The 14186-nt window shown below is 48.4% G+C and overlaps 1 protein-coding gene across 1 annotated transcript in view; it reads right to left on the bottom strand.

The window, feature by feature from the left end:
• Positions 1–14186, bottom strand: part of LOC104502310 (serine/threonine-protein kinase BRSK2) — a gene marked incomplete at its 3' end in the record, with an annotated part of 114808 nt that overhangs the window by 47763 nt on the left and 52859 nt on the right. The window contains exon 3 of the mRNA XM_010146271.1: positions 8462–8602. Within this exon, the coding sequence (XP_010144573.1) occupies positions 8462–8602 (141 nt within the window). The remainder of the gene's footprint in view (positions 1–8461; positions 8603–14186) is intronic.

Below are 14186 nucleotides of genomic sequence, written 5' to 3'. Positions count from 1 at the left end.
AGAGGTGGGAGGAGAAGAATTTCAGCTTGGATTCAGTACTGATACACTACATCATATGCCAGCTCCTTAAGGTGGGAGGGAACACCATCAGTCTCATCTGTCAACAACAGGAAACAAAATGAGTGATCTAGAGAAAAAGACATCCTCGGTGTAAACCCTCCTGAAAAAGCCCCTATTAGAAGCTTTTTACACCGGCATATGGCTTGGAAATAATTTTGGGTGATTAGCTCTGATGGAGAACTCCCTTCAGCCTAGCGCTGCTTACAACTGCGGGTGCCAGCAGTGGGGAGGATGAGGGAGAATTCCCTCCTTCCCCCAAAGCTCGGTTCTCTTACTATTTGGCAACATGGGGAGAGCTGGGCCGCCCTGATCTTCAGGATGGCAACTCCTGCTTTAAATCAAAGGTGTCAGACATAGACCAATTTACTAATCTGTGCTACCCACAGCCAACACCACTGGGCACCCATGTCTGCTGCTGAGTGCTCAAGCGCTTTTGTACAGCTATTAGGTTTACTTCATTTTATACCCAAAGACAAAAATCTTGCACAAAATTTGTGATGACTTTGGGGTTTTTTTCCTTTTATGTGCAACTCGAAGAGTCACAGAGATGAGAGAAGCACTTCAGGCAGACTAAAGCAGCAGCTCTTTTCCTGGTTTTGCTTATGAGTAGAAAAAACAGTCTTTGATGTCTTGCTAATAAAAGGTCCACACATGAGCGCTCACAGAACAGCCAGCTTGGGAGGCCAGTCAGAACACAAACGAGCGGGCAACAGCCAGCAGACAACCCGAGCGAGTGTCAGGCAAACAGCAGCCACTTCCAGCGATGGTTCACCACAACCAGTTACCCTGACCAGTAACTGGGCTTAGCAACAGAACCAGCGTTAGGGTACTCTACTCCAGGGACACCCGTAATGGAGGGAGCCACGTCTTCACGCCATCGCCACTTCTGAAGCACTCCTCATGCACCCCAGTGTGATTCTAGTACTCCCTGTACAAGAGGGCAGTCTCTCCCTCCCAGAGAAACACAGGAGGCATGGCGGTGTCTTGGAAACGGCCGCTGGAATGACCAGCTAGAGACAACCTGTAAATAAAGCTGGTCAAGCCTGGGCAAAACCAGAGCACAGGGTAATAGCACAACCGGGGAGTGGGACCGGTATTTCCGACAGAGGCTTCCAGCGAAACAGCACACATTCAAAGGAGCTACCGGCCATCTACCTCATCACTGAGTCTAATGGTTCCTTTCTCCTCCCTTCTCAAAGAACATAAAGTTTGGTCTCCCATTTGGTATAAACATGATGAACTCTGCGTGTTAAGGTGGTCTGGCTAACCACGGGCAAACAATCTGGTAGATAATGGAGCAGCAGATTCAGATTTGTGCACACTTTCATCAGACAAAGCAAAAGGTGCTTCATCAAATTTTCTCATAGACGTCAAAGGTCTGAGGGGGGACATAAGACTTACTAGCTGCATAACGACTACAAAGACAGTCATACCGACTTAAGAGAAAGGCAGGAGATGAGTGACAAGGAAATGTTCCGGAGGCAGCGGATGGCCAGTTAACAGCCAGGAAAAGAACCCCTGAATGCCACGGTCAGGGACAGCAGTCCTGGACCAAGACAAGATTGTCAACATCTGCCAAATCAACATGCTCCAGCCCAGCAGAGAAATGGAGTGAAGAGCTCAGAGTCCTGAGGCAGGCTGGGAAAGTTGGACACTAATGAGACAGTAGTGTGTGATTAAATCTTTCCTCCAGCAGACATCCCAGACAGTTCTCATCTTCCAACTGCTTTCTCTGATGGGCTGCTGGGAAGACCTCACCTGACTGGGGAGACGCACCGGAGCGTTCCTGTTTGAGGACTAGGGCTCTGTGGCAAGGGACAGCTCCCTGTGAAGCAAGCAGTGCGTGGCTGAGGCTACAAAACAAGAAACCAGCTCAAGCTGAGTGCGTGTCCTTCCACCATGTGGGGATTGTCAGTGGCTATGGTTGCTTTTCAGTTCTGACCCACCTCCCCGGAAGCATTTTGAAAGCTTAATTTGGGACCTGGGGATTCGCGGGACTGGGATATTACGTGTGAAAGGAAATCTGGAGTGGCAACAGACCTTAAAGCAATCACCAAAACAAACCCAAGAATAATTACCAGCTCTTCACTACAGCCCACTGAGCAGACAGTGTGGACTCTGCCGAGAATCGTTACCTCTACTGCTGACTGGCCCTAAACCACAAGAACTGTCATACAGCAGTTTTGCATCTCTCTGACCCGTCTCCAGCCCTCTTTCAACACAGCCCTCATGCCCAGCATGGATGGGCAGCACAGGATTTCACGGCAGCCGAAGTAATTTTAACTGTGGCAGCACTCCTCTGAGAGATCAGGGTGCCAGTTGGACCAGGCAGCGCTCGCACACTCGGCCACAAGAGGATTTTATGCCGCAGTAAGAATCTTCTCCTGGCTGGAACGCTTCTCTGTTACCCATCTTTGGACCACGTTGAATTTGCCGATGCAGCATCCTGGTGATAGAAGCCAGGCCAGGAGCCTGCTCCGGAGGGGCAGAACCGGCATCATTGACACTGGGACTGAGACTTCCTCTGCATTTGCATTTCCCATCTTTGTATTGCCAGCTTTTCAAAGGCCAGAAGGAAGGGAGAGGAACATATGGGAATAGGAAGGGCTTGTTATAATTCACCTACGAGCCCAGCAGCCCGGACAGCCTCACGCATTCGTATTTGGAAAGAATTCTCTTGTGCCAAAATGAAACAAAACAAAACAAAAGTCCCACCATGTGTGGTAATTACTTGGCATTAATGGAACATTGCAGAGTAAATGCATTTAATTTGGTCCCACTCCAGCTGATCTCTCTGCCTCTCCATGTCTGATACAACCGCATCAGCTCCTCGCTCTGCGGGCGAACAGAGGACTCGTTACCCTTTCCTTGTTCTAAAGGCTCAAAAGCTGTAGGGGCTTATCACACGGCTGGAAAATCAGAAGAGAAGAAAGCGGCTCCTTTACTGACAAACACTGCAAACTCTCCTGTTGAGCCCGGCACAGCTGAAAACAAATAGGAAAGAGAAATGCAGCACTGCAGAAGTCAGTGTAACCCCAATGCACAGGCTCCCAGAGCTCCTCAACCCAGACAACGGAGCAAGAAGCAGTGCCAGGAGCCTGCATACAGCAGCTTTGGAAGGGAAAGCGCTGAGAGAAAGGGACATTGAACGAGCCCTGTCGGGGGAAGCACACGCTGCCAGACTCTCCCCAGCGGCCTTCTTTTACAGATCACAACAAAGGCTTCATGATTCCCTTGTGGCACGAAACGGATACAGAGAGAGGTCTGAAAAAAACGGTTCTGTGGAAATGGGCTCAGTTCTTGGAGGTGATGTATAGAAAATGAAAGGCACACACACAGGCCAACGCGTTCCAGTGCCTCCCTCACACACTGGCCCCACTGGCTTGCTGATGGCACCCACAGATGCCACTCAGGCAGCTCCTCTAGCTCCTGCCGCTGCCTTTCTAACCCGTCCTCCTGCTCTGGGAACAGCCCCGCATCTGTACTGCAGGCAACTGCAGCGTAGTAAACCAGAAGGAAAACACCCTCTCCCTGTCAGCCGCGGCTGGCGGCAGGTGTTTGGTGTAGGGACAGACTCCAGATCAGGGACTCCAGATCAGGGACTCAAAGGAGAGATGATGGCACGAGATGATGAACGAACCCAGTATTTTAAAGTGATTTTTGAGCTGAAACGGTCGTATCGGTTTCTATGACAACTCGTCGTAGGTCACAGATTTCTAACCCAAGAAACCTCCTAATTGGAGTAGTTGCAGGTCATTTGTACTAATCAAATTGTTGGCTACTTTGCAAATGCTTTTCTTACTGACCCCAAACTCCCAGAAGGGCCAGACCAGAGAATAATTGCTCTGCAGTACGTCTCTTAAAAGTGCCTGATGTGATGCAAATCATTTATCAGTAATAATTAATAGTGTGAGGAGAAATATTTTTAATTTTCATGAGCAGAAAAACCCTTTCATCTTATTTTCTCTTGCTTCTGCAAATCAGATCCAAATGTGTAACAGAAGAATCTTTGTTTAAAGCCGCGGTTGCTATGCTCAAATTTAGCAAGTTTTCACAGGATTCTGCAGAACTAGTAAATATAGTCATAGCTAGGAAAACGGACAACATCTACAGATGTATCATCAGGAGACATGGAGATGCGTTTGCATGCATAAAACCTTGCTGGCTTTTCAACAATTATTTCTCCTGATCTCTTAAAATACACTGCTTCTCCCCACCAACCTCGCCCCAAAACATATATTCACGGATTTCAAAGCCAGAACAGACTGTCAGGTCTCATCACTGCTGCTGTACTCGTCACAGAATGTTCCCTGGTTACCCTTACAGTAAGACGATGCCATTTTTGAGTTCCCAGTGGCTTATATAAAGAAATAAATGTACAAAATACATGTTCTCTGACTCTAGCTGAGCTGGTACCTTTGCCTTTGGCACTGCAGCTGCTGTACTTGGTGAGTTTTCTCCGGTTCCCCCTGCAAGGGAAATCTGAAAATTCATCACCGTTTTAGAGTGAGTCTCAATCATGGATCTGAAACTCCTGGATTCAGACAATGATTGGTGAGTCTCAGCTCTCAATTGGGGAAAACGGCATCTTCCTCACTTCTGTCTGATGGTCTGAAAGAAAACTTGGAACTCTAAAGACTCAAAGACCCGAAAAAACCCCCCAACCCAGAAACAACCTTATCAAACCCCACAATTTCTAGACCAGTTTCACATTTGGAGGCCATGAGTCACGATTTCGAAGTGATGAGCTGCTGCGGATTTCAGCATCTGACAGCCCGTCCCTGCAGAACCCCACGGCACGCTCCTTCGCAGCGGAGCAAGGCAGCGCAGGGGTCACGAGGAGGGTGGCACTCTGACAGAACATGGCACTTGGCATTCTTCTGCTTCCTCCGTGTCTCCGGGACACCCTAGATTTCTCCCTAGACACGCGCTTCCTGCACTGACAGTGCTCGGAGCTCCTGCCTGCAGGAACACACCAGAGATTCCGGCACCAGTGCTGTGAAACCTTGACGCGTCGTTTTATGAGCAGGCTCCCCCCGCCCTGCACTCAGGGGAAGAACACAAGGCTAGGTCAAACAAAGCTCTTATTCACTGCCTCAGCCCTCCGAGCCACGCAGCCCCATGCCCACGCCTGCACGCGCAGACACGCTTCAGCGAGAGCCCTGTGCATACTCCAGCCAGCACAGCCCCAGGCAACCGGAGCAGAAAGGGCCCTCATAATTGTCATTTATCAATATTCATAAAGAACCTGCCCTAACCCCTCTTGTGCAGGCTCGGGAAAATAACCACAAAATGAAACCCAACCAAAATAAAAATAAAATGAAATAATCATCTCGCAGCTCATTACCGCAGGGGATTTCCTCTCAATGTCACCACTGCCCCGCGCAGTAATTGGCATTATCTGTTATCTCTGAAGCCGTAATAAGGTTTGCCACGGGGCATTTTCTGTAATCATATTTTTATTTGTCAGCTTGCGAGACGCAGACGCCAAATATGAGCTTGACCAAAGCAAAAACCCAACGCACACAAAATGCGCCCGCCGCCAATCGCAGCTCTTGCCAGTGATGTCACACGCAGCCAATGAGCTCTGCGCGCCGGGCTCCCTCCCTCCACTGGTGCTGCAGCATTCCCTCGCTCCAGAGAAAAGACACGCTTCCCGATGATAGCGAGGATTTGCGACCTACCCCGATAGGTGCTCCCGCATTGTTTCCCACAGAAAACACCGCTGGTGCTGAATTAGCTGAGCACTCTCTGCAGCACGGAGGCAGGATGCTCAGAAAGGACCATTGATTTGGGGCACCCAGCTGAGACAGCTTTATGGCCCCGAATTTAGGAGAGCAGACACCCAGCACCGGGAGAACAGCAGCTTAGGAAAAACCCATCAGCTATGCCCAAAGACAACTTCCCAGGCTGGGACGATCTCACACTGACGGCCAAGGTACCCCAGGGTCCTCTGTCATTCCTGCATCACTGCTGAGCACTGCAGCACGGTGCAGAGTCCCCGGAGCAAGCACGGAGGAAGAGCTGGAAGCTGAAGCCAGAATGCTGCATCACTGAGGTAATCGCTCAGCTCGCCAGCTCAGGCGAAGCAGCAAGGGAACAGAGACACTGTTTGCAGGGTCCCACGTAAAACCTCTGCACGGTGCTTCTGGTCACACCCGCGGCTGCCTGCAGGTCCCCAGCACGCCATGGTGCCACGCACACAGAAATGTCCTGAGAGAACCCTGCAGTGCGTTACCTCTAAGTTTTCCCCCTCAAAGCCCTGTAAGCGACTGCACCTTGGAGCGAGGTACATCAAAGATTGCCCCGCTGTCTCCATTAAATAAAATAAGAACAGAGAGCTCACTCTTTGTGGAAACACCACACAAGGTCCAAGCCTGTCTGCTTCCTTGCCGGAGCTGCTAGTTTGAACACACCTCTCGAAGGCAGGCGATCTCTCCACACAGCCTTGTTCTGACGGGAGGACTGGGGAATCCTTCCTGACTCTTTGATCTGGGTATCCCGGTGCGTCGATACGTTCTCAGCAGTGAAAGCTCCCTGTTCTTACGTACTGCTGTGAGAGGTAGCCACAGCTCGTTCACAGGGTTTGGGGAGGTGCAGGTAGAAGACGGGACAATGACATGGGGCTGGGGACACCAGGCTATCAATCTAGTCTGCCAGTGGGTTAGAGGCACCCACGTTTAGTCATTAACCAAAGCAGAAGCCTTCATTTTTCATCGTGGTCATAACTGGATAACCTGGTAGATGAGATGATTTGTCATCTCACTGCCCCACGACAGGACAAGGTCAGGCTTCATCGCTTAGGAAAGCACATTAGCTTTTACGCTCGCACACGCGCACACACATATTTATGCATGCTCTGATTTTCTAACAGCATTTCATGATAACTCTCCAGAATCCATCACAGAGCCTAACACAACACAGGCCACACAAGTCTCAGCGACCTGGAGGGAGGGAGAACTTAGGATTTACTGCTGACTTACCCTGCACTAGATGCTAGTCAAGTGGGAGCTGGCAAGGAGACAGGAGATTTACTTCTAAACAAGACTACTGCCCACAACCCAATACGTTCCACAGAGGAAAATGGATTTCTCAAGAGAGACACGTGCTCTGCCTTGGAAATTCCACGTCGTTAAACCTGCAGAGGTGTTTGTCTGTCCGATGGCCTCCCTATGAGCCACACGCGGTGTATCAAAGCCTGCCATAGCAAGAGGTGTCCATCCCACGCCCGAAGCACTAGGATGTGTGTGTACATGCAAACGCTTTCGTAGAAATGTCTGCCCCATGGAGGGTCATGCTTCTCTGGAATATTATTTGGAGAGTACACAATTTCTCTTCAGTTGTACTCCAACACTTTTGGGTCCTTCTGCATTTGGATTAAGCCACGTAGGGAACAGAACCATGTGTGTACACAACCCAGCAGCGGTTACACTGCCCTGCGTACAGGAAGAATCACAGCGGTTCAACCCACCAGGCTTCATGCTGGTTAGTAGAAGGTCATGATCACTCAACCCAGTTGATTAGCGGGGAGGAAAAATTGCAGAATTCGCAGAATAAAACTTGTCAGAGGGCTCTGCTAACAGAGGAATCTTAGATCCTCTAGTTAGGGCACATGACCTGCTCTTGGCTCCTCTGGGAATTTCGCTGACTATTGTAACAACAACTGGATTTCAGTATAAAAATTAAATTACCTATATTTAAATTTACCCACTAAATAAATGACTACTGAAAAAATTACCAAAATCAAAATTTAAATTACCTAAACTTGCTGAAGATGTAGGAGAAACTGGTTCAATTTAAATCACCGCCACAGCACAGTGATTAAACCACACTTGATGGTTAAATCATATGATGGAGTTAGTGAGTATCAATAGAAGTCAGATCAAGGAAATTCTTCCCTACTGGAAAGGAAAATAAAGGCAACAGTGACTCAAATGCCCAGAAGGGACTCAGTGAAGTTTGCCAAAAGCCAGCAGGTTTCCAAAATCTGAAGCAAGCCATAAAATGACTTTGTTGTATTCGTAATTGTCTCAAGTCTCTTCAAGGATTTATGTTGATACCATGTATGTAATTCTCAATTATTAGCAAGTGCCTCCAGAATGATGAGAATGGAACTGCTTTTCTGTGGTGGTTTTGGTTTTCCTGGATAAAGCATTCCCTGTGAACGAACTCTGCTCCAGCGAGAAATGACGGACAATCTTCTCCATGGACAGGCTATCTGTGACCAGCACACGTCTTGCAGAGGGCCAAGAATCAAAAAACACATCAGGACTTTACCCAGTGCTTTTAGAACTTTACATTATCAGTTACTTAATAGCAAGTAAAAGTATCAAGAAACAAGATCCCTTTATCCTGTGCTTTCACGTCCCCAGTACCTGCCACTGGAAAAGGCTGTACTCACCATATTGAATGACTATGGCAGAAGTCTAAAGCAGAGATGATTTGTCGGAAGAACTTCCTGGCTTCTTTTGGTGTCAATCTTCCCTTTTTTACGAGATAGTCGAAGAGCTCCCCACCTGACACGTGTTCTAGCACCAAATACCTGGAAAACAACAAAGCCAGGGTTGTGTGAGCACGTCATCACAGCAAGCCCCTCGCACTCACGCAGTTAGATACAAACACCTCTATTTCCCGCGGCCAAGGAGAACGCTTCTGGGGAGAACAGCAGAAGAGAAGCAGAATTTTAAAATCAGGAGTGTTTGTTTTCTGCAAACTTCAGACATGCCACTATCAGATTTGGTGTCGAAAATAATAGTGAGAGATAATCTGGAAGCCAAAAATGACTCCAAAGGCCAGGAGGAGAAGAGAATAATCAGGTATAAACTTTCACAGCAGCTCTTAGAGCTCCAGGGAAGTAAAACTGTGTAGTAGGAAGCCTCAGGTCCCTCAAGCAAGCTGGCAGTTCCTTTATAAACCAGCTGTGGCAAAGCCGCACTCACACCTTGTTCTGTCTTGGACACCTGAGAACCAGACAGATGTCAACAAAGGAGGGAGTTAAACAACAACGAAAAGGATTAGTAATTTAGATTTTGGAATAAGATAAAAGGCACTACCTGGGTGCAGCCTACGTAAGGGCTTCAGCTTCTCTGCTGGAGAGCAGTGACTGCTGGAGTAGCTGCCCTCCCTCACAACTCACACGTGAAAACTGTGACCCTGAGTGACTCAGTGTGGCACAACGGGGACCTGGGAGCGAGAGCGGAGAGCCCAGACCTCACACAGCACTCCTGGCAGGCCCAGAGCGCAGGGCGAAATCGCCTGGACGGGAAGGACCTGCCATGGCTGGACCGTCTTGCTGTTGTAAGTTGGGGCAGTGAAAGGCAGCTCTGCAGAGGGAAACTTAGTATAAATCTCTAGAAATGTTGCCTAAGAGCGGGAATGAAACAGTTTCCCCAGGGAAGTGGCAGGAACACAATCAAGTGAACCATTTAAAAATACGGACTAAGCAATAGACTTCTACTGGCAAGAGGATTGCTGGAAACCTCCACGGACTCCTTCCATCTCCTGTGATTTTGTGCTCTGCTGTCTCCCCGCTATTCTAATGAGGAAATCATGCAGAGATTATTTATTCAGAATCTGAAATTTTGAGTCTCTCTGTCCCCTCCTACAGCACAGCAGACCAGGCTGACCAGTGCAGTACGATCCCAATGCTTTACAACAAGATGGTTTTATTACCAGCTTTAATCCAACTCTTCAGATTTGAGCAGAGAACGAAATTAATCCTGGATGCTGCTTTTCCTGTACCTCAAGCAGCATGACCTTGGAGGAAATTTCTGAATTTGAAATGGAAAGATGAGATTATTATAGATTTGGGGGCTCAATTAATCCTGTTTTCAGTGTTCCCAGAAAGACGGAGGAGTTGAAGGACTAAATGCTCTTCTGAGGAAAGTAAAACTGGCTTAATGATAATGGCATTGGCCTTGAAGTTGTGGAAGTGGGACCTGAGCTCCTGGTCCCACCAGCAGCTCCTGTGCAGCTTCCATGTGTCAGCTCCCAGGCAGCACAAGGAGAAAGCAGGGACTGCAGCAAGAGATGGGCAGTAACACTGCCTTGCCAGCTCAGTAAGTAGTACAAAGGCACAAAAGAGTGGTCAACAAAACGAAATTAGAAACTTAAGGGAATAGAAATGGTATAATAATCTTTTTCTTTTCATTAAAATGAGTAAAAAGGGAGAAAAATCTTGACTTGACAATCACACTAGGAATACGTGGGTTATCTTCTCCCCAGGAAGAGATAAGTCGTTACCAGACTGTCTGCTGAGCCCACCTTGGTACTGTGGGGACCACCGTCTACCCGCAGTACATTTCTGAGCATGACACGAACCTCTCGGAAGAAAGCTGATGTGCAGTAGCCAGGGGCAGTGGGGGTGGCTCCACATTTTCCAGTCCCAATGCTCACTTTCCAAGCCCTGGCTACCAGACCCTCTGGTAAGAGGGTTTTCTCTAGAATTCCTTCTCCCGCTCCTGCTGGAGACAGAGCTGGCTCACCCTCCCATATGGCAGACCCAAGCCTGGCACAGAATCAGCCTGAATATTCTCCTGTGCCCAGCAGAAGCTGGATCCTGCAGCGCATCTTGCCCCCCAAATCCAAACTGCTGGCTGCTTTCTTTTCCTGGGGGGATTTTATGAAGATGATGGCGGTTACGGGCCTATGGAACACCCTCCACACTGGTTTCGGATGCACAGTTTTGGAAAATTACAGATCCAGCATTTCTGTCACCCACAGCAGGAACTGCAAAGCAATTTATTTTCATCAACTTCATCTTATTAAAAACACTCAACAAAAATGCACTGACACGTTGCATGAAAAATAAAACAAATTGAAAGACAGGGTGCATTTACAAGGTTATTCATTTCTTCTTGCCACCTAGAAGCACCAGATATAATAATGGAAACGAACAGGGGAGAACATTTGAAAAAGATTTGTGCCGATGACAAGTCAAGGGACACAGAGAAGCACAGCAACGATGTATTCTGAGCTGACAAAGCCCCCAACGTGACAGGAGTGAGAAGGACGACAAACACATTCCCCAGTGGTCAAGTACAAGGAATAAACGCCGCAGGGATCATCGCACGAGCGCTACGTGGTGATGCTGCAGCCAGGATTTCTGAGTCCGGGTTTGCAGCCGGTCACCCGCCAACCCTACTCCCTCCAGTAGGATGCGGGTTTTTTTTAGGATAGCCCCCAACTAGGAGATTTTTGATGAAACAAGGGCATAATTCAGCACCTGCCACCATCTCTGCGCAAGCCAGTGTTTTGCTGGCGCATTACATGGCGCAGTAATAGCACACATGTCATTTCCAAACGGGCCAACAAGAGGGGTTTAAACACTTCCAAGTGCTGCAGTGGTTCTCACTCTCACTTACCCACTCCCCACTAATGGCTGCATATCTGCATCTATCCTGCTCTCTGCACACGTGTGAGCGTGTCTGAGTGACTCTGCAGAAGAGAACACACACTCTGAAAAGCCAAGGAAAGAAAGAGCCTCATTGCAGAGGCTGGAAAATCAGGTGTACAGGCACTGCCATCCCCGAATCGGTGGCACAGAGGAGAATCCACATCTCCTGGGTCCACATCAGCGTCTAGAATCCTTTACTTAGCAAAGTGCTCTAGGACTGGCAGCATGCCCATGCCAGCTCGTGGAGGATCTAGGAGAAGGTAAATAACACATAGCCTGGAGGGGAGAAAACCACGAAGAAGCATTTCGCCAAGTTTCCCCTTTTATCTCTCCCAGCTACGACAGGCTCCCATCGCACTCGAGTACTGCTTTGCCCATTTATTCTAAGCAAGCGAGCAAACTCTAAAAATCCCAGAACAGTACCCAGAACTCGTCTCCTAATACGTTTGGAGATAAAAGCAACTTACTGGTGAATGAAGCTTTTCTTTTTTTTAAACTCTGTCTGTGTCAGATCGACAGCGCCAGTCTTCCCACTGTGAAAAAGCAGGAAACCCTGTTCTGTAACAGCCATTGCAAGGAGCTTCGAGGAGAGGAAAGACCCTGACTTGGGTCTTTAAGGACAAAAAGATTAATACTTAATAGAAGGATAACTTCATCTGTTGGAGAGGAGCAGAGAGATTGCGTACAGCAGCACTCTACCCTTTGCCATTTCTCCATCTGCATCCCATCAGCAGCACTCCCCAATAAAAGCCGGCAAGTTCCTAACCTCAGATGACCCACTACATGTCATATCAGAGACGCGAGCGCAGCTTTGAAAAGCAAGCTTAGAATAATCCTAGGCTCTTCTGCTTGCTCTTTGGTTAATTTTATTTATTTATTTTTTTTTCAGGAACCCACACAGTAAAGAAGGAAATGAAAACCAAACAATATAGCAAAGGAGGGATGATTTCTGCACGTCAAAGAGATGGAGCAGCCAAGATGAATGTGGAGAAATGTGCTCTTGAAGTACCTTTTGCCCCTCAGACTCTGGCTGTCCCAGGAACCAGCAGAGATTCCAGGGCTCTCTAATTCTCAGTGGCCTCCCCATGGTTGATTGTGGCTTGTTCTGTAGCTTAGACTGGAAATTTCACAGAATTGCAGATGGTTTTGGTTGGAAGAGACCTTTAAGAGGGTTCTGTGATTCTGAAAGAGGGACAGGCAAAGACAAGAAAAACCTGCTTGCTTCCCCTGTTCTCAAGAGTTCACCGGTTTGTGATGCCGTGAGTGAGACGTCTCATGAAATGACCACAGCTGCAGCTGCTGAGAAGCTCGTCCACTCTGTTTTATCACTTGACAATTATTATATGAAAATCATGACCATAATGCTGGGGAGCTGGGGAACGCGGCATGGAGCAAGACACTGCGCAGCTGATGCAGAGGTCTAAGCAATTGCTGAGGCCAGGGACACAAGTTGGGCAGGAATTTCCATGCCGAACACAGACACATGTTCAGTTCTTTTCTGTCCCTGTGTTCATTAGTGCCCAGATCTGTAAAAACCTCTTGAAGTTTGGCCACAGAATCAGACACAAGTGGAAATGGCTGCAGCACAAACGGCATGTGCTAATCACTGCCACCAACCCTGACGACTTCTGAACCACCTCACAGGAACCCACCATCCCCAGGAGAAAGTAATTCCTCCTTTTGACCAGCTTGGCTAAGAGCTGGAAAACTCGCTGCAGTTCAAAGCTCCGGTGAATCAGCGTGGGATCCGTCTGGAATCGCAGACTGCCGAAGAATAGCCTCTGGAAGAAAAAAGCCCCGGCGATTCCTCCTCCATGCTACCGCCCTACTTGCAAAATACAAATACATGACCGGACATAGGTGCAGCAGGGAAGGGGTTAAAATGCCCATCCCAGATTGACATGTTGTAGTCCTCTGACGGCTTTTTCACGGCACTATTTTCTATTGATTAAATAATCTCTATCAGATATTAAGCTCCCTGTTATTGGCGCAGCCTATAAATTATTCAGAAGTTATATAAATTCTTGTGGCGGGCATGAATTTTTAAATCCTAATTTGGCACCAGGCCAGAAACTCACTTTTTAATTTTTATTTTTTCCTCGCCTGCAAGAAAATGCGCACAGGTTAGTTGTGGGTTTTTTTCCCCAAAAGACAACTTTAACCGTGGTCTGCCTGTTTAAACGGAGGTTGTATTTGATTGCTCCTTACGTTGGGATATGAACAGGCTGGAGCTTTGGGGAGGAGAGAGCTAGTAGTAGATCATGCTGTGGTGCTCTGCACCCGCGGTTTACAGGGGATGAAAGGAGTTTTGAGCAGTTCCTTCATGGTGTGCAGTCACGCCTGCCTTGTTTGGGCACACGATACGCCTGGATCCAGCCAGAGGAATCCTGTGTGCAGGATGGGCAGAGCTGAGACAACTCCCATCAGCTCGCTGCTGCCGTCCTGTAGTGACCACACACTTCGGGGTTTTACTCTTCAGAGCTAAGTGGCCTCTCCTCTGACACCTGGCGCCCAGACGCACACAGCGGTGTCTACCAAAGGCCGGCAGAGAAACGAGGCACGTGAAGGTACCGTGGCTCTGGAGCTATGTCTGCCCTTGACCTTTGCTCATGTCACTGCTCCCCGACGGGCCCGTTTTCTCCCAAGTGCAGCGCCCTGGCCCGGAGGTACACAAGCGCACGTCACGCAGTGAGCAGAAGATACAGCCGTGTTTCTGGGTAGAGGATTCCTG

Source organism: Buceros rhinoceros, unplaced genomic scaffold (assembly GCF_000710305.1).
Source record: "Buceros rhinoceros silvestris isolate BGI_N320 unplaced genomic scaffold, ASM71030v1 scaffold14972, whole genome shotgun sequence".
NCBI classification, from domain to species: Eukaryota; Metazoa; Chordata; class Aves; order Bucerotiformes; family Bucerotidae; genus Buceros; species Buceros rhinoceros.
Note: the sequence above shows the minus strand (reverse complement) of the source record. Positions and strands in the feature narration are given on the sequence as shown.